The sequence below is a fragment of the Microcaecilia unicolor genome, chromosome 5 (assembly GCF_901765095.1).
Source record: "Microcaecilia unicolor chromosome 5, aMicUni1.1, whole genome shotgun sequence".
NCBI lineage: Eukaryota > Metazoa > Chordata > Amphibia > Gymnophiona > Siphonopidae > Microcaecilia > Microcaecilia unicolor.
The window spans coordinates 223873914-223898523 of record NC_044035.1 but is presented as its reverse complement, the minus strand read 5'-3'; the positions used below and the strand labels follow the sequence as shown (position 1 = coordinate 223898523).

Here is a 24610-nt window from a genome sequence, read left to right as displayed (position 1 = left end):
CCCCCTGCTTGTTGGTGTAATACATTGCAACCTGATTGTCTGTTTGAATTAAGAAAATTTGGTTGGATGACTGATCTCTGAAAGTCTTTAGAGCATTCCAGATCACTCGGAGCTCCAGGAGGTTGATCTGAAGACCCGTTTCCTGGGGGGACCAGGCTCCCTGAGTGTGAAGCCCATCTACATGAGCCCAGCACCCCAGGAGAGATGCATCCGTCGTCAGCACTTTCTGTGGCTGAGGAATTTGGAATAGACGTCCCAAGGTCAAATTGGATCGAATCATCCACCACTGAAAAGAATATACAAGGTCGGTGGACACATGGATGACATCTTCTAGATTCCCCGTGGCTTGAGACCACTGAGAAGCTTGGGTCCATTGAGCAGATCTCATATATGCAGATATGCCATGGGTATAACATGAACTGTGGAGGCCATGTGCCCCAAAAGACCCAACATCTGCCGAGCTGTAACTTGCTGAGACCGTCGAACCGTGGACACAAGAGACAGAAGATTATCTGCCTGTATCTCGGGAAGATAGGCATGAACTGTTCTTCTGTCGAGCAATGCTCCAATGAACTCTTAATTTCTGAACAGGAGTGAGATGGGACTTGGGGTAATTCATTACGAACCCTAGCAGTTCCAGCACCTGAATAGTCCTCTGCATGGACTCCCGAGCACCATCCTCCGAGGGGCTCTTCACCAGCCAACTGTCGAGATAAGGGAACACATGCACTCCCAGCCTGCATAGCGATGCTGCAACTACCGCTAGGCACTTTGTGAATACTCTGGGAGCTAGGCCAAAGGGCAGCACGCGTACTGGAAGTGCTGCATTCTCAGCCGAAATCAAAGATACTTCCTGTGAGCTAGAAGTATCGGGATATGAGTATAAGCATCCTTCAAGTCCAGAGAGCACAGACAATCGTTTTCCTGAATCATGGGAAGAAGGGTGCCCAGGGAAACCATCCTGAACTTTTCTCGGACTAGGAATTTGGTCAGTCCCCTTAGTTCACCCCCCCCCCCCGTTTTCTTCCGCACAAGAAAGTACCTGGAACAGAATCCCAGCCCCTCTTCCCCTGGTGGAACGGGTTCAACCACATGGGCCTGTAGAAGGGCGGAGAGTTCCATTGCAAGTACCTGCCTGTGCTAAGAGCTGAATGAATGAGCTCTCGGTGGACAATTTGGAGGTTTGGATTCCAGACTGAGGGTGTATCCTAAATGGACTATTTGAAGAACCCACCAGTCAGAGGTTATGCTTCTTGATCTGGTCAACTAGATCTTCCAGCTTCTCTCCGAAAAGATTATCCCCCTGGCAAGGAACATACACAATCCTCTGGTGGACCGAATGGTCCAGGCCAGACACACGCAGCCATGAGAGTCTGCGCATAGGTATACCTTGAGCAGAGATCCTGGATACTACATCAGAAGTGTCGTATGCGCCCCTGGCAAAGAATATATGACACACCTTCTGCTACTTGACCAGCTGGCGAAAAGGTTCAGCCTGCTCTGGAGGGAGGACATTGACCAAACTAGACACCTGTTGAACCGAGTCCCACACGTGGATGCTCGTGAAGAGCTGGTAAGACTGTATACTGGCAATGAGCATGGTGGCCTGATACATTTTCCTCCCAAAATATTCCAAGGTTCTAGCTTCTCTGCCTGGGGAACCGATACCGATGCTTCTTGGCCTCTGCCTGACGCACAGTATGAGGGTTTCTCAGTATTGATGAGGATAAAGTCAAACCCATCCTTATCCTTGATCCCAGTGACTACTATTGATGTTCAGTGTCAGTGTACCCCAGTGTCGGATGCAGCTCCAGGAGCCTTTGGGACAGATAGCTTTGATGCTGAAGTTGATGGACCGGACTTCTTGGAACCAAAAATAAGTTTGTACTGCTTCTCATGACCTCTAATACTTCTCCTTGACATCTGCAAACAGAGTTTATAAGAAGCAAGATTATGGTCGAACCCCAGGCACTGCAGGCAGCAGCTATGGGTATCCATGACAGATATGGTCCTGGAGCACCAAGAGCACGTCTTACAACCACTGAGAGACTTTTGGGACATATCTGGAAAAATAAGCAAGGCAAAATCGAATAAATCGATCTTGGTAAAAATTCAACTCTAAAAGGAAAGTTTGAGGTCTAAGAGGCCTAGTGAGTTGCAGCAAAATAAAGGAAACTTAAAAGTGCCAAAGAACCTAACTGGGACACTAAAGAGGTAGAAGGCACTGGTCCAGTGCGAACACTTAAATGACTGAGAATTTTGAATAAATAAAACTGCAATAATCACAAGGAGAAAAACAAAAGACATGAGCTGAGGGGAGACTAATAGGACGCAACCTCTCTGCTTCATGAAAAAGAGATGACTGACCTGGTCTTGCACGACAGTAATGGGCAAGAAGGCATGTGTACGCATGACAAGCTGCTTCATAAAGGCTTGTAGAGAATAAAATGCTGGGGACGTCTCCGTGTCAGGGCTCTATCAGTGACTTCATCCATCAATCAGAATACCGCATCCTGCTTGTTCTCAGAGAAAGTATTCAACCCTGAGGCCCCAATGCTAAAAATACCGCCAGAATAGCGCAGAACAACACCATCCTTAATGCTCAATACTGAGATGCAAATATAGGCTTGCTCACAGTGCTAAGCATTAGGGAGTTCAGCAGAAGGATTATTTGGCGTGGGAGGATTGGGCTTGGCGCATGCGTAGAAGAGTTCTGCATTACACTCGACTTCTGTGCACATGCACCTGGTAAAACCCGAACATGAAGCACACATTGGCGTCTGTTTTCTGTGGCCTCAATAGAAGCGTTTTTAATTTTTTTTTTTTTTTAAGCTTTAGACTTAGGAAACAGACACCAATGTGTTTTCACTTTGGGCATTTTAAACTTTTTTTAAGCTCTTGACTTTATTTCTAGCTAGTTTTTAGTTGAGCTATTATTCCTTCTATGGAGACTCTCTCTTCTGAGCCAGTTTTATTTTGATCTCTCTTGGCACTGGAGGGACCTTTTTGGCCCCCCTTTTTTTTTTCTGAGCCAGTATTTCTGCTGTTTGTCAAGTTGGGGATGCCTTTGGGCTTTTTCTTCTGGCCCAGTACATATCTGGGTTTTCAGTTGAGTTTCCAAGTGCCTTGTTTGACTCTAGCTCCTGTTAAAAATACAATTAAAAAAAAAAGTGGAGCAGAGAAACATCTCAGAGGTATCTTTCTCTATCTTGCCCCCACCTGGATCGCTGAAGCTTCCTTTAGAAGATAGCATGGTGAGCTTGTGCTATGTTATTTTCTGACATTTTTGCTTCCCACCCTCTCCCTACGTCAGTAACTGTCATTTTGAGAGTGAGTGCCTGCCTCTACCCTCTTTCAAGCATGAGAACAGTTTGATTTCCTTTTTTCTTGTGGCAGACTTGATTATTGACAGCATAGGTCAAAACCAAAGCTCCCTCTGCTTTGCCTGTGGTAAGGTGTGTATTATCACTGCTTTCTTAAACTATGCAGAAGTGAGCAGTAGTTTATTATTTCAGTTTTTCAGTGTTTGGCTCCTGTGAGCGAGTGCATTAAATTCTAGAATATTCAGATTTCCATAGTAACCGTTAACAGTCCCTCAGCTTGTGCTGCATATGAGGCGGCTGAAATGTTGGCGGAGGAGGGAGAGATGAAGTCTTCCAGAACACACACAGTCTTTTAGTTACGTTGAGTAACTTGGTCAGACTTTTATGGTTTATGCTTTAGGAGCAGTTACATTTGAAAATAACTAAATGAATAGATAATAAAAGGCCAGTAGCTCCATTTGGAGTGAGTACCTTGTAACCCGACAGGTTTAACACTGGTTTGTGCATGATTGTGATTAACACCTGTGGATAGTGTTTAGAGACACTACAGTTTGGAATTCAGTTTTTATGCATGTCTTCTCAGTGAAATTCAGTGTGGGTTTACTCCTTCGATTTTCATAGGTGCCTTTGTTTCCAATGCACACCTCATCACAGAATGTTTGTTCTCCTGTCGGTTGCTTGGTGTTGCGAGGTCTTCAGCATCTCTCTCTTTTCTTTCTCACTCTCAGATGAAATTTGGCCTTCTATTCCCAGGTAGTCAGCCCCTCTGTAACAGCACTGTTTAAGCTCTATTCTGGGGTCTTCAAGAGATTAAGAGTCCAGTTTGCCTTTGTGAGCATTCTTACAGGGGCACAAAGAGAATTCTCTGGATAAAATCTTTCAGATACAAGTCCTTTCCTTTTCTCTGAGTTTTGCTTCCTACAATACAGGTTCATGCTTCAGTCTACATTTTTGATGTGCCTTGACTCCTCCTGGCAGTGCCAGTTGGTATGCAGTTCACTGCACTGGCCATTAGGAGGAGTAGCCTGAATGTTAGTGCAGTGAAATGAGATCCTGTGGTTCAATTCTCACTGCAGCTCCTTGTAACTCTGGGCAAGTCACTCAACCCTCCATTGCCACAGGTACTAAAACACAGACACACAAAAGAAAACACAGACACACAAAAGAAAAAACACACACACACCCATAGATTGTGAGCCCACCAGGGACAGAAAAAGTATATGTATATAATGTGGGCAGCATTATGTATGTCTAATAGCTCTACAGAAATAAGTACTATTAGTCTTGCATTCACATAGTTCAGTTGACACTTATTCTCCTGCTGCTGCTGCTGCTGCTGCTGCTGTTACTTCCTTTTCATTTGTCATGGCTTTCATGGGCTCAAGAGAGTTTAGCCTCGTGGCTTCGGCTAGTTTTGCCAATTCATCCAGCTCAGTTTATTTGTGCCTATTAGCGAAACTGAAAATCATAGGTTCCACTGAGTTATCTTCTCAACATAGTTTCTTCTTTAATTCATCCAAGTTTACAAACTCAAGCTCAAGCAACCTTAGAAGCCTGGACTCAGTAAGCCTGGTGGTCCTGATTCTGGAGAGTTTATCAACTTGAATTCACCGGCCTAGCCTCAAATATTTAATCAACTTTAGCCTCACATCCTAGATCCACCTTATTGGCATATGCTAAGTAGGGTTTATGTTCGTGGGTTGTGTGGAACTCAATTTCACAGTTTCAGTGGAGCCTAGCCTCCGCTTCTCTGTGTAAAGTAGCTGGCGGAGTGCTAGGGTAATACACTGGCTTGAGTGAATTCCTTCAAAAGACAGTTCATTATTCCTAATAAATAAATACATACAGCTTAATGTAAAAGCTATACCTCAAGGCTGCATATGGCTCCTGTTCTAGGGAGCTGACTTACAGCTATTCAGTTGTCTGAATTCCCAGCTCACCAACAATATCTTGCTTTTCCAGACTGCATTTGGGTTCTCTACCTGGGTTATCTTTTGCTGCTGCACAACATAGCTGTACCTAATGTCCTACATTGAGCCTGCCAATGGGTGGGAAAATGTGGGGTATAAATGTTATAAATAAATAAAATAATCTATGAGCATGGACTCATCTGATCTTAATTTCACAATATCACTGGACCTTAACCTCTCTTTTAGGTTAAGCTGAGCTTCTCCTCTCAGCCTCCTTGCACTCTCTGTTGTCTCTTCACAATTTCAACTCCCTGTGTCAAGTGGTTTGCCTAACCGTTTCAACTACATATCTTCTAGTATCAGCTAAATTTTCATTATGTTCTGTTCAGCTACCTTTAGCCCTGATATGGGGACAAAAATATCTTTTCTGTTTTGGAGAGCAGCTGGGATTTCTTCATAGGTGTTTATAGATTACATTTCTGTCACTTTTGGTAGGCAGCTGCCTCTTTGCTCTAGAGTTTTTTTTTTCATTCTGCCCTAAGTTGATTCTTTCTGAGCCACCTTTGCCCTCAAGGCTTTAGCAAAATCTTTCCTTCATAGACTTGGTGGCGTTTCTCCTTGCAGAAGATGCTGTACCTTAAGTAGAGGTTCATAATTCAGCTGGCCTCTACATCTCGCATTTAGGTGAGAACTGCAGTTTCATCATACAGCTCTCTTCAGCATGTTTTCCCCCTTCTGGAAGTTTTGATCGTGATTAGATCCTAGCTCCTACTTGGTAGAGCTCTAATTCAGCACACTCCAATAGTTGCTAATGTGGTGGTTCAACCGTACAGTGGTTCATTGCAAATTTTTTCTGCAATAGAATATGCATCATTTTCCTTGTATGGTTGATGCTGTCTGAAGACTGTTTTGTGCCTTGGTCATGTTCCCTACAATAAGGAAGTACCCTGGAGAGCCAGTGTTTTGTGCCTTGGTCATGTTCCCTCAGGTAGGGGAGTGGTCTGGAGAGCCAGTTTTGTGTCTGTCATATATTCCCTCAGGTGGGGAGGTGGCCTGGAGAGACACTTTTGTGCCTCGGTCAGGTTCCCTCCAGCTGGGACGTGGCCTTGAGAGCCAGTACTGAAGAGACTGCAGACTGTTTTGTGCCTTGGTCATGTTCCCTACAGTACAGAAGTGGCCTGTAGAGACAGATTTTTGTGCCTTGGTCATGTTCCCTTAGATAGGGAAGTGGCCTGGAGGGCCAGTTTTCTGCTTTGGTTAGGTTCCCTCAGAAGTGGCCTAGAAAGTCAGTTTTGTGCCTTAGTCAGGATAGTCGGTTTGTTATGCTAGCTGGTCGGAGAAAGGATCTGGTGGCACTTCAGGCTACCACTGCATGTTTTATTTATTTGTTACATTTGTATCCCACATTTTCCCACCTATTTGCAGGCTCAATGTGGCTTACATAATACCATAGATGTGTTCGCCATCTCCGGCGGAGAAACAAGTACAAACAGTTGTAGTGGTCGAAGAAGGTTCAACAAGTACAAACAGTTATAGTGGTCGAAGAAGGTTCACGTTTTATAGACATGTTGGGGATTCGTAGAGAGAAAGAGTTTTGCAATGTCTGTTTCAGGCTTTGGTTTCGTTGTTGCTTTGGCTTATCTTCTTCGTGGCAGAGTGGTCCCAGATGCCCTTAAAACACATTCTACCATAGGACAGGCAGGTTTGTGAGAGGTGAACACTTGGGTACCACCACAGGAGATTTGTAGAGCGGCGGGTTGGTCCTTTTTGCATTCTTTTGCTAGGCACTATCGCATAGATGTTTTTGATCATCAGGACGCTGCTTTTGAGGCTCGGATAATAGAGTCAGGGCTCCGAGGGTCCCACCCTTTTTGCTCACTGCTTTGGTACTTCCCATATGTCTAGGCCAGTCTGGAAGAATACTAAGGAAGGAGAAATTAGACTTTACCTGTTAATTTGCTTTCCTTTAGTTCCTCCAGATGGGCCTAGAACCCGCCCATACTGTTATGATCTGGCTTTCTGCCTTTTCAGTTGTTATCTCCGCGGGGATTTGTTTTGGTGTACTTCTTGAGGGGGTGCTGCCTTTTGGATGGATGTGTTTTTTTGTTACAAAAAAACAAAACAAAACAAAAACAACCAACCTCTTTAAATGATAAAGAGAGCTCTCTTTGTGGAAAGCAGAAAAGGAACCAAAGAGAACTGTACAGCTCGTTTAAGGTAGCAGATTCTCTGTGACCACTCTTACTGTTTGAGGCAACTGCTTCCTTTGCAGCGCAGCATTTCTGCACATCGTGTGGGATTTTGAAGCCATGGGAGAGAAGGGTTAGGGAAGATTTGTTGGTTCCTATTCTATTTGTTACTTTTTTCTACTTGTTACGTTCATATTGACTCTGGGAAGGACTGCATAGCTAAATTATAGGCTTCACCAGAATTCTGTAGTTCTCAGTCTCCACCCACCAGCCGATATGGAGGGTCTAAAACAGTGGTTCCTAAACCTGGTCCTGGAGGCACCCCAGCCAGTCAGGTTTTCAGGATATCCACAATGAATATTCATAAAAGACATCTGCATGAACTTCCTCCACTGCATGCAAACCTCTCTCATGAATATTCATTGTGGATATCCTGAAAACCTGACTGGCTGGGGTGCCTCCAGGACCAGGTTTGGGAACCACTGGACTAAAGGAAAGCAAATTAGCTGCTAATGTCCATATAAAGACTAGGTGACATGCCACGAAGTTAAAAAGTAGTAAATTTAAAACAATTAAGAGAAAATATTTTTTCACTCAATGCATAGTTAAGAGTTGCAACTCATTGCCGGAGGATGTTGTAAAAGCTGTTAGCATAGCTGAGTTAAAAAAAAAAGTTTTGGACAAGTTCCTAGAGAAAAGGTCAATAGACTTATTTATTGCATTTGTATCCCACATTTTCCCATCATATGGCAGGTTCAATGTGGCTTACATATTGCTAAAAAGGCGGTTACAAAATTTATGAAGGTAGACCTTGGAAAAGTCACTGGTCATACCAATCTTGCTACTTTTGGGATCCTGACTGGTACAGGTGACCTGGACTGGCCACTGTTTGAAACAGAATACTGAGCTTGATGGACCTTTTATCTAACCTGTGTTACGATTCTTATGTACTCAACAGACAGAAAGCTAAAGGGCAGAATGAGATACTGGTAGTTGTGGTTACCTAATCTGAGATATCTCCGATGAGTGGGAGAAAAAACTGTGACAACAGATCATGTTATTGGGGTGCAATTATAAATAAAAACTCCAGGGGTACTGCTGTAATTAAAAGGAAACTAAGTTCTATCATCTCAGTGATCTTTCAGTTTAGTGTCAGCTCACATAACAAAGAAAAAGCAAGAAGAAAAACTGAGGGGAAGAAGCAAAGCAGAGAAGAAAAAAAAAAGGAAACAGTAGAGGGAAAGTAAGTGAAAGAAGAGGATGAGAGAAGATGGAGGCCTGCAGTAGCAGGACCTCTATGACAGAAGAGGAACCAACTTGTGGAAAAGGAGACTGAGTGAGCCTCTAAGTCAGCTGATGGGAATAGTTCAAAGAAATGATGATCAACTGGAGAAGGGATGGGCAGAAGAGAGTCAACAGATCAGAAAGGGGGGAAGTGGAGGGGAAAATATACTGGAGGAGTGTACAATGACCTGGAGGAGGCATGGGCAAAAGGGGAGAATGGATCCGAGGAGCAGGCAGGCAGGCAGGCAGAAGGGATAATAGATTGAGCTGACAGAAATTGGGGAAGAAAAGATCAGAAGAGCAAGTGAAGGAAGGAAGGCAATGGAACATGGTATAGCTGTGGCTGCAATGGACCGTTCCTTCATTACATGTCATCATTTGGAAGTTCTGTGAAAAATAAATGGAGACACTGAATTGCAGACTTTGGGTTCACTGCACACAGAATCAAACAAGAGGCAGATCATGTAACCAGCTCTGGAACAGACCGGAGCAGTGTAGAAGTGGTGGCTACAGCCAGTACTCACCCCTTTCCCTCCCTCTCCGGCTCCCAGAGCTCTCTCCTGTGAGTGCTGCAGACTTTGAAGGTGCCAGTTTATACTACTTTGCTTATGAGTTTGTTTCTTAATGTTTAAGATGGTGGATTTGGTAATATTGAACATGCTGAGCTCAAGCTGTTTTATCTCTGGTGACTCCAGGTCCAGGGAAAGGGATCTTAACACCTGTTTACCTTAAGCCACAACATCCAAATGTCCCAGCCCTTTTCACTCAGTAGCAACAGCAGTCACAGGGCATGAAACCTAGAAGCCAGAATGTTCACAGGTCCTCTCAATGGTCCTGTCCCCTCCCCATTCAGTTTTTTCTGATTAATAAGAAATACAAGCAGGACACAGGTTCACCGTGTTGACCATGCATGCACCGGTTCATAGACACCATGCTCCTTGGCTTCCAACATTGCCATCACTCCTGCTGGAGAGGACAGCACACTAATCGCTCAAACAAAATGACAGAAAAGTAACACTGGCCTTGAAGAAAAGAGTAATTAACAGTAATGATGTAAAAACATTGACCTCATTCCGGCTGTGCTTGTAGGACACATGTTGCTTCAGGCTCTCCTTCCGGCTGAAGAGTTTGCCACATTCCTCACACTTGAACAGCTTGTCTCCTGCACAGACCCAATGCCATGAAAACTCAGAATTAGCAACTTTTTATAACAACTTCTGAGAAAACAAGTCTTATGCTGCATCCTTAAATCCCTGAAGATGTAGGGCTCTCTCTGTCCCTATGTCATAGCTGGCCCCTTCAGCAGGGAGCTGCTTGGGAGAAGAAGACTGGTGCTCTGGCATAAGGAAGACTGAGACACCACAGGAAACCTGTCTGATATGAACACCAATAAGCAAACCCAAAAGGAAACTGTTACAGTGGAACTGTTGCTAGAAATAAGGAATTTGTTCCCAGCAACTTGAAGACTGTTCAGCTTACAGTTCTGCAGCTGCTGAGTGAAAACCTTTACTGAAGTTCTACACCAGCTTCTGCATCAGATCTTGCTTGTGAGGCCTATATAACCTCCTGAACCTGACCTGCCTGCACCACTCTCTCTTTAGAGTCTGTTTGCTGTTACTAATATAAAACCAATTGAGAACCTGATATTGTGCTTTCTGCAAGCTTGAAATCTGTCTTGGGAAACTCTTTGGACACTCTTTCCACCCTTGAACTAATAGGAAAGGATTTCTTGGGCACAAAAGGGATAAGACATTAGAGACAATAGAACTTACTCACCTTATAGTTTCTGTCAAAACTAGATAGTCTTCTGACAAAGTTACTGAATCACAGAGGTCTAACAATCAAGGTAGCCTTTTGGAACTACCCATGTGTATGATCTATATCTGAGAGGCTTCAGAAAAAAGTTTTCGAAGTGAGTTGTGAGGCCCTACTAATCCATATACTGAGGCCCCTACAGATCTAAGTTTCTTATAGGAAGCTCACCCTGACTATTGAAAGACCACTGCATGAAAGCAACAAGGCAAATGTGAAATATGAAAACTAAGGACACAAGACAGTACCAATCTGCAAACAAAGTGAACAGTAACATACAAAAAAAATGTAACACAACAGCTGAATATCAGTGGCACTCCTTGCTATGGACTCTCAGGTGAGTATCACAGCAATAACTTGCCTGGCCAGCAGCCCAGTTCTCCTCATTCATCCAACCAACCAACCAACCAATAAAGAAGCCTACTTCACCTGGGCTCACTTACTTGGCAGCTGTTCTTCTCTGCAGCTTTAAATCTTTTCTAGTTTGTCAAAATGTGGGCTCTGTTCACAGCACCCCTATGAAATCCTTACCATGCGAGCGGATATGTCTGCTGAGATTGCTGCTGTTCTGGAAGATTTTGCTGCAGATATTGCACTGATACACACGCTTGTGGTCCCCAAGCTGTTTCATGAACTTCCGTCTAATGCCATGTCTGCCAGAAAGGATTAAACTTCTTTTGAGGGAGCTGGTGTTCTGGTGAAGGATGTATCTACTAAAGTACAACACACACACACACACAAATACAAAACAGAAGAAGTGACTCCTGAAGAAGGGGCTCGGCAGCTCAGTTAGCATCATCTTCAGATAATTCTTCTATTGGGTTAATAAAAAGAGTCCTAGCTTACCACGGAAAAACACAATAAACCAATCACAGGTGGAGGAAGGGATTCAGCTAGTCCAGGCATGATTGAACAGCTGGTGACAACCTACAGCAGTATTCTTCAATGCAAGGCCTAGGGACCTCTGGGACATCCCTCATTGTCTTTCTGGGGTTTTATTTTCTGCTATTCTGCTTCTCTACCCAGGCTCAGGACAGAAAGGGAAAAGCGGATAGGTAGGCCAGTGGAGATGGAGGGCATTGATACACATTGATCAGAAGTGTCATGGACCCGCATGGGAAGATATTTGGTGGCTTTCCTTCAGCTCACTAGAATCCAAAGTGGCTCCAGTTTAAAAATTAATGAAGACTACTGACCTACAGAGTAAGTCAGCGCTGGTTGAATGTGCTGGGCACAGCTATATATTGTGGAGAGGGATTATAATAAACCAAAAATTTCACAGGCTGAAACATTCCTCTGATTTCAGTGCCCCTGGTTTTGCTACCTCCAGGAGTTTCCAATGCACTGCGTCAGTGACGCACTGAAACCTTCAGGCACACAGAGGGTTCTAACAGGAGAAACTGCCAAGTTCTACCTCACAGGAAGCTTCCCAGACAGCAATGGTGTCAATGGGCATTTCTGTGAAAGGCCAACATTAAGGAGGTAATTCTTTAAGTTTCTGCCTAATGATAGGCAGCAAGTATGCACATAAATGATAATCCAGCTAAATGCTATTCTGTAAGTATGTGCATATCTTTGATTGCATGTACTTTGCAGGTAGGCAATCATATGGGCTGAGTCTGGAGGGAGTGTACTCATATGCATATAATTTACGGAATGTTATAAAGTTGCACACATCTATCTTCCAATCTAGACTCTTTGGCTGGCATAACTGCTTGTGCCTTAAACATATATGTGCATACATACCTGTTTTCACTAGTATTTTATAAAGAGAAGTAGGTGCCTATTTTCCTTTATAGAATAGACTCTCAATAGGCACCCCTTTATAGAACTGCCCTCTACAGGACTGTGTCTGACAGTAAGATACTGGCAGACACACTGAACAGCACTGCTGGCACTTTGCAACTATGGTGAAGGACAGGATTAAAAGTGAATTGTATTCTTACCTGTTAATTTTCTTTCCTTGAGTCATGTTAGACCAAGTGGGTTTTATCTCCCGAACAGCAGATGGAGATAGAGAGAAAACAGAGTTTCCACTGACACCACCAGTGTAAGAGAAGGTGAAGCCTGGAGCTAGTCAAAATACTGTACCAAAGCCAACTAACTCATAAAATTAGGATCCAAGCCTCAACAGAGAATGGTGAAGAAAAATGAACCAATTTACTTCATAAGACTACTTTGAAAGCATGGAAAGCTCTGCATTGCTGACCATAGTTCTTGAACCACAGCTATTAAATTGAGGGGATCACAAACTAGTTTTCCAGGGAGGGATGCTGGATTACTCTAGCAGGAGTCAAGGAAAGGAAATTAACAGGTAATAATATATTTCAACTCCTTTTCTTCCAACTAGACCAGTCTAAACCAGTGGGATGTACCAAAGCTCTATCCCTCGGGACAGGAGAACGACAAGGCTCCCTGCACCACTGCCCTGCCAAAGGCACTGTCGCCCCTAGCCCAGACAGCCAACTTGTAATGCTTCATAAAGGGATGTAGGGAGGACCAAGGAGCCATGCTGCAAAAATATCATTTGGAGAAACCACCCTCACTTCCGTCCAGCAGGCTATCAACACCTTCAAGGTCACCTCACCCCAAAGAAGCCCCTGGAACAGAATACAGTGGTGGAAATAAGTATTTGATCCCTTGCTGATTTTGTAAGTTTGCCCACTGACAAAGACATGAGCAGCCCATAATTGAAGGGTAGGTTATTGGTAACAGTGAGAGATAGCACATCACAAATTAAATCCGGAAAATCACATTGTGGAAAGTATATGAATTTATTTGCATTCTGCAGAGGGAAATAAGTATTTAATCCCTCTGGCAAACAAGACCTAATACTTGGTGGCAAAACCCTTGTTGTCAAGCACAGCGGTCAGACGTCTTCTGTAGTTGATGATGAGGTTTGCACACATGTCAGGAGGAATTTTGGTCCACTCCTCTTTGCAGATCATCTCTAAATCATTAAGAGTTCTGGGCTGTCGCTTGGCAACTCGCAGCTTCAGCTCCCTCCATAAGTTTTCAATGGGATTAAGGTCTGGTGACTGGCTAGGCCACTCCATGACCCTAATGTGCTTCTTCCTGAGCCACTCCTTTGTTGCCTTGGCTGTATGTTTTGGGTCATTGTCGTGCTGGAAGACCCAGCCACGACCCATTTTTAAGGCCCTGGCGGAGGGAAGGAGGTTGTCACTCAGAATTGTACGGTACATGGCCCCATCCATTCTCCCATTGATGCGGTGAAGTAGTCCTGTGCCCTTAGCAGAGAAACACCCCAAAACATAACATTTCCACCTCCATGCTTGACAGTGGGGACGGTGTTCTTTGGGTCATAGGCAGCATTTCTCTTCCTCCAAACACGGCGAGTTGAGTTCATGCCAAAGAGCTCAATTTTTGTCTCATCTGACCACAGCACCTTCTCCCAATCACTCTCGGCATCATCCAGGTGTTCACTGGCAAACTTCAGACGGGCCGTCACATGTGCCTTCCGGAGCAGGGGGACCTTGCGGGCACTGCAGGATTGCAATCCGTTATGTCGTAATGTGTTACCAATGGTTTTCGTGGTGACAGTGGTCCCAGCTGCCTTGAGATCATTGACAAGTTCCCCCCTTGTAGTTGTAGGCTGATTTCTAACCTTCCTCATGATCAAGGATACCCCACGAGGTGAGATTTTGCGTGGAGCCCCAGATCTTTGTCGATTGACAGTCATTTTGTACTTCTTCCATTTTCTTACTATGGCACCAACAGTTGTCTCCTTCTCGCCCAGCGTCTTACTGATGGTTTTGTAGCCCATTCCAGCCTTGTGCACGTGTATGATCTTGTCCCTGACATCCTTAGACAGCTCCTTGCTCTTGGCCATTTTGTAGAGGTTAGAGTCTGACTGATTCACTGAGTCTGTGGACAGGTGTCTTTCATACAGGTGACCATTGCCGACAGCTGTCTGTCATGCAGGTAACGAGTTGATTTGGAGCATCTACCTGGTCTGTAGGGGCCAGATCTCTTACTGGTTGGTGGGGGATCAAATACTTATTTCCCTCTGCAGAATGCAAATAAATTCATATACTTTCCACAATGTGATTTTCCGGATTTAATTTGTGATGTGCTATCTCTCACTGTTACCAATAACCTACCCTTCAATTATGGGCTGCTCATGTCTTTGTCAGTGGGCAAACTTACAAAATCAGCAAGGGATCAAATACTTATTTCCACCACTGTAGATAATGTGACTTTCTGAATTCATTACTGACTGCTAAATACCTCAACAAGACTCTGTGAAGGTCCAGTATGAGTACAATAGAGTGCAATCCAATCTATTTCTAGAGACAAAATCTGGGAAACACACCACCTGGAAAGGGAAGCCCACTTTCGGCAAAAGCAACAGAACTGTCCATAAAGACACAGAATCTGATGTAAAGGCTAAGAACGGATCCTTGCAGAAAAGAGTCTGCAGCTCCGAGCCCTGCCAGCCAAGCAAATTGCCACTAAAAACGCAATCTTCAGGGAAAGCTCTTCCAAGGTTCTATGTTTGAGGGACTCAAAAGGAGCCTCTATCAGTGCCCTCAAAACAAGATTCAGGTCCCACTGTGGGAGAACTGCCCAAAGGAGAGAGCAGAGGTGTTTCACCCCCCCCCCCCCTCAAGAGTCACATCACATCTGACTGTGCCACTAAAGATCTTTCTTCAGTGGACCCCCTGAAACATGTGAAAGCTGCCATCTGAACTTTCAGGGAGCTGAGGGCCAATAATTGATCAAATGTTTCTTGGAGAAAGGAAAGGACTTATGCTTCCACCTTTCAAGAAAAACAGCACAACTCAAAGGTCCTCCAGACTCTTACATAAGCCAATGAGATGGAGGATTTATGGACTTTAAAAGGGGTTTCCACTTCTTTAATAACCTCCTTACCCAAGTCCCTGCTTCTTCCAGTTTGTCCCTGTCTGCCCTTCAGTCTTCCTCAGTTCTTCTCCTCCTCTTGTTTCTACCATCACTCAAGATTACTGTCAGCATTACCTTATGCTGTGCAAGGCCCTAATCCCTGAAAGTTACCCTAGCTGAGGCTTCAGGGCCTATTTAGAGAGTGTTAGCTAAAGGCCTCTGGGAAAGAATGCAAACAGTACTCCCCCCCCTCCCAGTCTGATCCCCGGGAATGTCAGTGAAAGACAGGATGCCTCCTAACACCTGTGCTTCCGAGCAATAAAACAAACCAGAACCAATGCTCAGGACAAACAATAGAAATAAACCACTGTCTCCATAAACTGTACCTTCACAGGAATTCACACCTCATTGATAAAACTAGCCAAATTATATCACAGGCGGGTGCTTGGGAAAAGAATTCAGTTATTTAAACCCAGAGATAGGCAGAGAGAAAGCACAAATACATCCACACACACCTTCAGACACACTTCCACACCCCCCTCCTACCTGAAGCCATTCCACACACACTCTCCTTTCTCAGCCCTGACAGAGACAGACACTCATTCACTCAGAGACATCAGGCAGACCCTGAGACACACAGAAACAATGCTGTACTATTTTTGTGCCCTAAGTGCTGTAAGCCTATATCTAGATAAAATACCTTTTTCCAAGCCACTGTGTGTGTTGTATCATTGTACTACAAAACCCACTGCCCCTAAGAAGTGCACCCAGGACCAAAAGAAGGGAACTCAGAATCAGACCAAAGCCAAAGCTGACATCTGACCTCTGGGGCCATAATGGACATCTTTTAGCTGACACTCTCTGAACAGGCCCGGAAGCCTCAGTTAGGCTAACTTTCAGGGGTTAGGGACTTGTATAGCATAAGGTAATGCTGACAATTACCACTCCTCTGCTCCCCTTCCTTTTTCTTCTATTTCTTTCTTTCCCCAGCTTCCAATAACTTCCCCTAATCAGTTTCTAAGTCTACCCTTTATTCTCTTGATCCTATCCCCCCCCCCCCCCAGTTGGTGTAAGATTCCTCAGCACATTCTTCTCTCATTGGTTCTCCCTCTAATCAACCTCAGTTGATCCCTCGGCTCTGTTCCCTCCTGTTGGAAACATGCATTGGTTCATCCAATTCATATAAAGATCCCAGAGACTTTACTAATTATTGTCCGATTTCCAACCTGTGTTTTTTTTAAATCTAAACTCACAGAGAGGATTGTTTATTCTCATCTATATTCATTTGTGCAAGACTCATTCTCCCTTCACCCCTGCCAGGCGGGTTTTCATCACCATCAGAACATTAAATCTGTTCTGACCTCTTTGCTTAGTGATATTCATTCTACTCTGCATAAGCATAATATTTTGCTCCTCATCTCATTAGATCTTTCTGCAGCATTTGATATTATAGACCATTCTCGCCTTCTTAAATGACTCTCCAATATTGATATTTCTAGTTTAGCTTTAGCTTGGTTCACTTCTTTCTTCTTGGGGTGTACCTTTTCTATATCTATGGGCTCTTCTACCCCCCCCCCCCCCTAAAAAAAAACAGCTTTTCTGCAGTGTCCTCTAAGGATCAGTGTTGTCCCCTCTCCTTTTCAATATCATTCTAAGTCCTTTGGCTTCTCTCATCCAAGATCTTAATGTTAATTTCTACATATATGCAGATGATCCTACTGGTTTTCCCTTTTTCTCCATATTATTATTATTATTCCAGTTCTTGTATTCAGTCTATACCTATTCAGTTCAAAGACGGATCACAGTTAACCAAGAGCTGGACTAATCAGACCAGGAATTACAGATTGATGGAAGAACTAGTGACGTTTCTTAACATCAAGTGCATCCTCATTAGTAGATATCAGGTTAAACAGTTGACAGACCAGTCTTATAAAATAAGAAGGTTTTTAGAGACTTTCTGAATTGAAGATAATGTGTGCACGATCTCATAAATATTGGAAGTTGATTCCATAGGTTGGCTAGCTGGTATGGAATAGACAGGGTAAGGTGTTTAGCTGATTTTAGGTTCTTATACATTGGGAATTTAAGTTAGAAGAAGTTGCAGGTGTTATGTCTAGAAGAAGAGCTTCTTAAAGAAACAAAATTCAGAATGTAATCAGGAACATATAGACTTTCAGCTTTCAAAAAAATTGTCGTCAGTAAAGGAAACTGCAAGAAACTGGCTATCGGCTTCTGATCAAAATTTAGTTGGATCAACTTTGGTTCTGCAGTGAGAAAAATATTGAGGAACTAATCTTTTTTTTTTTTTATATCTCTCTCCAAGATAAAGTTTAGTAGAGAGTGATCTGACCCTGGAACCGTTGTTGCTGTGTTAAAGGATATGAAGGCATTTCCTTTAGCCGTTGTTGTAGATGCTAGCAAATCTAATTGGTGACTTTCTCATAAGTGGGAGTGTTGAGTAATCACTGTAGACCAATTGCTAAAGAATCAAAGAATTTTGTGACCTGAGGTTCGGAGACCTTTTCTAGATGAAGGTTGAAATCCCCTAATAGGAATGTAAAATCATAGTGTACAGAATATTTAGCAAGAACCTTGAGAAAAAATATATTCTGCATCTAACCATTTTCCAGGGGGAACGTAACATAGCACGCAGCAAAATGCATCATCAAAAGAGTTGATCTTAATGTCACAAACTGATAGTGCAACAGGAGAGCTAATTATCTCTAGCAGCTTCACATTAAAAAAAGATTTGTATAGAATAACAAGGCCTCCACCCCTGCAGTCCGATCTGGGTAGGTGTATAAGTTTATATCCCAGTGGATATAGTAGTTTTAGTCGTAGGTCATCCTGAAGTGAAAACTAGGTCTCAGTCAGGAATAGAAAGCCGAATTAGTTGTCTTTCAGTAACTCTCTAAGAGTTTTGGTCTTGTTGACTGTCGAGCAATAGTTTATATAGCTACAAGAAATGGGGGTAAAGAGTCTAGGAGAATCTTATGTGCAAGAGATATTGACCAGATTAAGTCGGTTACTGGGTTTATGGACTGAGCTTATGACAATGCTTTTTTTCTGTGTAGTCGATTACTAGTCACAATTGGAATCTTTTGCGGCATGTTGTTAGCACAGTTAAGCTGATGATTGTTTCTTTTTGAGGAAGAGAAAACGATTTGAGTCAGAGAACTTAAATAAAGGCTGGGGGGTGGGGGATGTATCACCCTTTCACTACTAAACATAAGGGAAGTGAAGATTAGGAAACACTGAATCCACAGCTTGATATGGACTCTACTGGGGAACGAAAAACAAAGGGGGCTCTAACCAGCCATGGTTGCAGCCAACAGCAGTTAAATTCTAATCAGTTGATGAGGAATGCAGTAGAAGAGGGATGTCTATATTTAGGTTACTGTTACATGCGCAGGGGCATACAATCTAGCTGATAGTAAGAGTGGGGATAAAGTTGTGTTGTAGTTCTAGTTGAAGTAAGGGGAGTCGGTTGAAAACTGGAGATGATGGTTGATGGAGATGGGTTAGCAGTGTTCTCCCTGTCCAGATCTCTTCTTGGGTCTTTCACGGTCTCCGGCGTGCTCAGCTAGTGCAGATCTGTGCACTCATGTGGAATTGCTGAACTGAGATAGGAAATAGATTCAGAACTTGTCTGCTGTTACAAAATGACTGTTTCAGCTGGGAGCAGGGGAAGTCAGGTGGGGAGCTGTAGAGAAAGGTTCCGGCTGATGGGTTTGTAGTCTTTCTATCCTGTTCTCTCTGTCTTGTTTACTGTGTCCTGTTTCAGCAGCAGCAGGGGAAGTCAAGAGGAGAGCTGTAGATAACGGTTCAGATGGATGGGTTCATAGTGTTTTCTCTGTTCTGATCTCTTTGTGGGCTTAACATTGTCTCCTGCATGCCAATGAAGGACCAGGATGGCAACAAAAAAGCAGCTCCTCCCTGGATCAAGGTTGAATCAGGGCATCTAGCCCTGCTGAACCAGCTGCCCAGCCTCTGGCTGAATAACTGAAAACACTTACATTTTCCAGACGCACCATCAAGTCGATACTTGGGGTACACCACTTCTCCATGATGAGGTTGAAGGAGAATGAGAAAGTCGGCCTGCACATTGTCCATTCTTACTATGTGCATTGCTGAAATTGCTATGAGATGACACTCTGCACAACTACATAGTGGTAAAGGAGATCCACTAGATGTTTCGCTCTTGGTTATATTGCATGAGAGGATCCTTCCCCTCAGACAGGAGGGAGAAAACCCTGCAGTGCCAGCCGAATGGCATCCAGACACATGATGACCCACACAGCCTCCCATCGTCAATCACATCTCCTGCAGGATCTGGCCTTCGCAGTGAATTCCACAGCCCCTGATGTTTGCATCCTTCATGACCACCATCCTGTACCTGGACAATTAGGGGTACCCCCCCCCCCCCCCCACTTAAGAGGTGAACTGAAAGGTCCTACCATCCCAGCTGAAGCTTGAGGGATACTGAAAGGGGAAGGTGGATCTCAAACTCCTGTGAGCTGTGGGACAAGAGTGCTCTCTGAAGGGGCTTCCCGTGTGCTCAGCACCACCTCCAGTATAGCAGCTATCAACCCCAGGAGCTGGTGACAATCCCATGCTTTGGGAGCTACCTGCTCGCAAAAGTCCCTCTTTTGGGACTCCAGCTTGACCATTTCCTGCTTTAAGAACACATATCCCTGTTTGGTGTGAAAACAAACCCTGAGGTACTCCAAATTCTGAGATGGGGTGAAGTTACTCTTTGGGTACCTCTCAGCCCAGGCCTTCCAAGATCTGGATGATCTTGGCAATAACTGCCTGGGTCTCATCTGCTAAGTTTGTCCAACCAGCCAATTGTTCAAATAGGGGTGAATCTGAACCCCTTTCTTGCATATGAATGCAGCTACCATGACCTTAACCTTTGTGAAGGTCCTAGGAGCCATGGCCAAAGCGAACAGGAGGACCCAGAATTTGAAATGCTTTCCAAGCATACAGAACCGTAGGAACCCCCATGTCCTTTCCTGATCAGAATGTGACAGTATACTTTGGCAAAACTGAAGGAGAACAGGAACCCTCCCAACCTCATGGAGGCTATAACTGATTGCAGTATCTCCTTGTAGAAATGTGAGACACATAAAGGAGCACTGATCCCCATTGAGGTCCAGGATGGGCTGAAAGGAACCCCCCTTCTTGGGGACCAGGAAATAGATGGAATAGAGCTCCAAGAATCACTCATCAGGAAGAACCAGCTCCACTTCCCCCCTGGAGAAGCACACAGCTCAGTATCTCCTTCTGTGCCAAATGCTTGAGTGAAGAGCTACATGGGGAGACCATAAAGGCATCTGAAACTCTAAGACATAACCATCACGTATGATCTCCAGGACGCACTGGTCCAAGATTATGAGGGGCCACTCCAAGGTAAAAAGCCTTAAGTGACCACCCACCTGCACCGTCCCAGGAGGGATCCGTTGACTCTCACTGAGAAACTTTGGGGGTGGAGGAGGGGAAAGCAGACCCTATGCCTTCCCGAGGTTGCCTGGTTCCCTAAAAGAGCTGACCTCTTTGGCCCTTGCTGTCAAAGGCCCCTAAGGATGGCTTTCAAGAGGCACAGAAGTGACTTCTGTCATGAGCACGGCTCCTCCAATCTGGCTACACTCCAGAGTCTACTCTCCAGTAACTGCTGGGACCTCGGTTCTCCCAAGTCTTTGATCAGTTTCTCCAGATCTTCTCCAAACAACAGATGTCCCTCAAACGGCAATTTGTAATTTGTATTTTGGAGGCAGATGGGATGAAGTGACTTTTTGGGTACCACTCAGCCCAGGTCTTCCAAGATCTGGATGACCTTGGCAATAACTGCTGAGTTAGCACAGATCAGCCAATCGTTCAAATAGGGGTGAATGGAACGCCTGACTTCCAGGTGAGCCAAATCAGCAGAAACGGGCAACTACTTCACCCAGTGAAAGACTGCCGTGGTAATGTAGCCACCACCAATGGTCACCTGCACTCCTATGGGTAAGGGCTACAGACCTGAAGATCATCTCGACATTCTGGTTGTGGAAAACTGGGATAGCTGTCTTCATCATGGTTGTGATGAGGGAGTCCACCTTCGGCAAAGGGAACAACATCTCATGGTCCTCCTTGGGGAATAGGTACAGTCTCCCCATGAGCTTGAACCCCTGAAACACCACACTAGAGACCTCCCACTCCTTGAGGACCATCTCTGTTAGGGCCTGATGGAGAGGAAAGGACTTGGCTGGCTTACAATAACTCTCTAGGATAAGGTCTCCTCTCCTGGGGTCTTCCTGAGGGGCTTCATCCAACTGGAAAGCCACCATCACCACCAGGTCAATAAGAGCAGAAAACTCCTCCTGTCTGAAGGGATGTAAGAAAAAAGACTTCCTGTCCTTGGTTGGGAACATCTCCCTTGACGCCAGGGAATCCAAATGCATTGGAGATTAGGGCCTGGGAGTCTTCAGACTAAGTCCCCAGATGGGAAAGGACCAACTCAAGGGCCTGCTCTTCCTCCAACTCTCTAATGACCCCAGGGTGCTTGGACAGCCAAGGCAGGCCACCACAGTCCCTGGAATCCCCATCCAGCAAGGAGCTACCCTCACCATCTTAGGTACCCCCTATACTGCCAGGGCCTGACTAACCCCTTCTGAAATTACAGCAAGTAACTGGGGCCCAAAATCAAATGTGAAGCCCCTTTGGTAGGCTGGAAGCACCAGGTTCCTGTGACCATCAGGCAAGTATCCAGCTCCTGGAGCTCCCCCATGGGGGAACAGCAAGTACAAATTCAACATGATTGCTGTTCTGGCTGAAAACCGTATAGCTGTGTGAATTACTGCCAAGCAGGGGGCAGCTCTGAGGCCACCCCACTAACATCCACTGCTGTGAAGGTATCTGAAACTGCCTCTAATGGCCCACCCACTGAGCACAAGCCCACATGCAAGGACTCTGAATGGAGTAGGGTTACAGACTAAATAAGAGCACCTCCCACTCAACCAGAGAAAGGTCCGTGGACCTATTCCTGGGAACACTCAACCCCTAGGGACACAGACTGTGACCTATACCTGTAGGAGTCAGGCCTTAAGCAAAAAAGAGCAGCTGCATCATTCCAACCTACACCATCTGCTGGAAGTAGAGAAATATTAACTAGCTCCAGGCTAAACAACTTGAAATCTGAAAATGGACAATGCTATGGGGCCAGATGGGATACATCCCAGGATACTGAAGGAGCACAGAAAAATCCTGGTGGGACATTTTAAGGATTTATTTAATAGATAATTAGAGATGGGAGAAGTTCCGCAAGATTGGAGATGAGCTGATGCGGTCCCTCTTCACAAAAGTGGGGACAGAGAAGAAGTGGGAAACTACAGGCTGGTAATCCTCATGTCGGTGGTAGGAAAAATAATGAAGTCACTGATGAAGGAAAAGATAGTTAACTTTTTAGAATCCAATAGGCTGCACGATCTGAGGCAACATGGCTTTACCAATGGAAAATCTTGCCAATCCAATCTGATTGATTTCTTTGACTGGGTGACCAAAGAACTGGATAAAGGACATGTGTTAGATATAATCTACTTGGATTTAGCAAACCCTTTGATAGTTCCTCAAAGAAGACTCCTGAATAAGCTGAGAGGACCCAAAGTGGTGAACTGGATTGGAAACTAGCTGCCTAGTAAATGGAATTCACTCAGAGGAAAGGAAGGTGAGTAGTGGAGTGCCTCAGGGTTGGTACTAGGGCCGATTCTGTTTAATATATTCATGAGAGACACTGCTGAATGGTTAGAAGAAAACGTTTGCCTTTTTGCAGATATGAAGATAGCCAATACCTTGGAGTAAGTAGAAACCACGAGAAGAGATTGCCAAAAATTAGATGAATGGCCAAAGGTGTGGAAGTTAAAATTTAATGAAAAGAACTGCAAAGTGATGGCTTGGGGTACAAAGAAGGTGTATAAGATAGAAGGCGAGAAACTGATAAGCACAGATCAGGAGAGGGACTTTGGGGTGATGGGAAGGTGGTAGAACTAGAGGACATATATTTAGGTTGCAAGGGGGGGGGGAGGACTCAGGTATAACGTCAGGAAGTACTTTTCCATGGAAAGGGTGGTAGATATTTGGAATACTCTCCCATGGGAGGAGTGGAGATGAAAACAGTAACAAAATGTTAAAATATGTAGGAAAAATACAAAGCAATTCTGTATGGAAAAAATGGAACCAATCAAACTGAGCGGTGATTAGATGGCAATTCCAGGAACGGGGAAGCAAAGCCAGTGCTGGGCAGACTTCTACTGGACAGATTTGGATGGGCTGGAGTGGGGCTTTGATGACAGCTTCAGCAGTGGGAGAACAAGGCCAGTGCCAGGCAGACTTCTACGGTCTGTACCCTGAGAATGGCAAGGACAAATCAAGATCAAGTATGCATATGTAGTATTGCATCATACCTTTTGCTATGGGTTTTATCTTGCTGGGCAGACTGGATAGACCATACAGGTCTTTATCTGCCAACATCTACTATGTTACTATGTTGCACCTTCTCTTATACTAGTGGTGCCAATGGAAACTGTTTTTTCTCTACCACCATCTACTGGTCGAGGCATATAGCCCACTGGTTTGGACTGGTCTAGTTGATTGAAAAAGAAGAATAATTAAAAGCAGTGGTCCCTCCCTCCCAAGGGACAGCAGAACTGGCCAACAGGAAAAGGCCCAGTGCAGATGGGAGACTGTTCCTATAAAAAGCTAAAACAGTTTGCTTCTATAAAATAATTCTCTTCTCTAAAATAATTAATACACAAATTCCTACAAGTTAAATCAGTGAGACAGAAAGTTTCCAGAAATTAATGCCAATGATTCAGTCAATCAGTACACCTAAAATATTACAGAATATATTATCTTACATTTTTCGGTCTTTAAAATTGAGATGACAACTGCCAGACTTCACATCTTTTTAAAACTTTTCTTGGCTTTTTCTATTAAGGCTGCTCCGTTATGGTAATTTTCAAAAGTCATTTACGCATGAAAAATGTAAGCAGGCTCAAAGGAGGGTTCAGGACAGGGAGGTCATAATGTGCATTATTTTGAAGGCAAAGTCTACCTACATGAGGAACAAATACAGATCTATTCAGGAACAAATCTACCCATATCATTTTGACAACTGGCCCAAATATTTTGTATTTTCCTGTTTTATTTTATACATGGCAAGGGGCAATATTCAAACAGAGCTAGATGGGAC

The 24610-nt window shown here is 44.3% G+C and overlaps 1 protein-coding gene across 3 annotated transcripts in view; it reads right to left on the bottom strand.

Annotated features, from left to right (window-relative positions):
- PRDM15 (PR/SET domain 15) overlaps positions 1–24610 on the bottom strand; it is a 391258-nt gene that overhangs the window by 194505 nt on the left and 172143 nt on the right. For 2 of the 3 annotated variants that reach the window (XM_030203815.1, XM_030203817.1), the window contains exons 9-10: positions 11050–11231; positions 9774–9868 (exon numbers count right to left, since the gene is read on the bottom strand). In XM_030203815.1, coding sequence (XP_030059675.1) covers positions 9774–9868; positions 11050–11231 — 277 coding nt within the window. The remainder of the gene's footprint in view (positions 1–9773; positions 9869–11049; positions 11232–24610) is intronic. The other variant, XM_030203816.1, reaches the window with a different exon arrangement.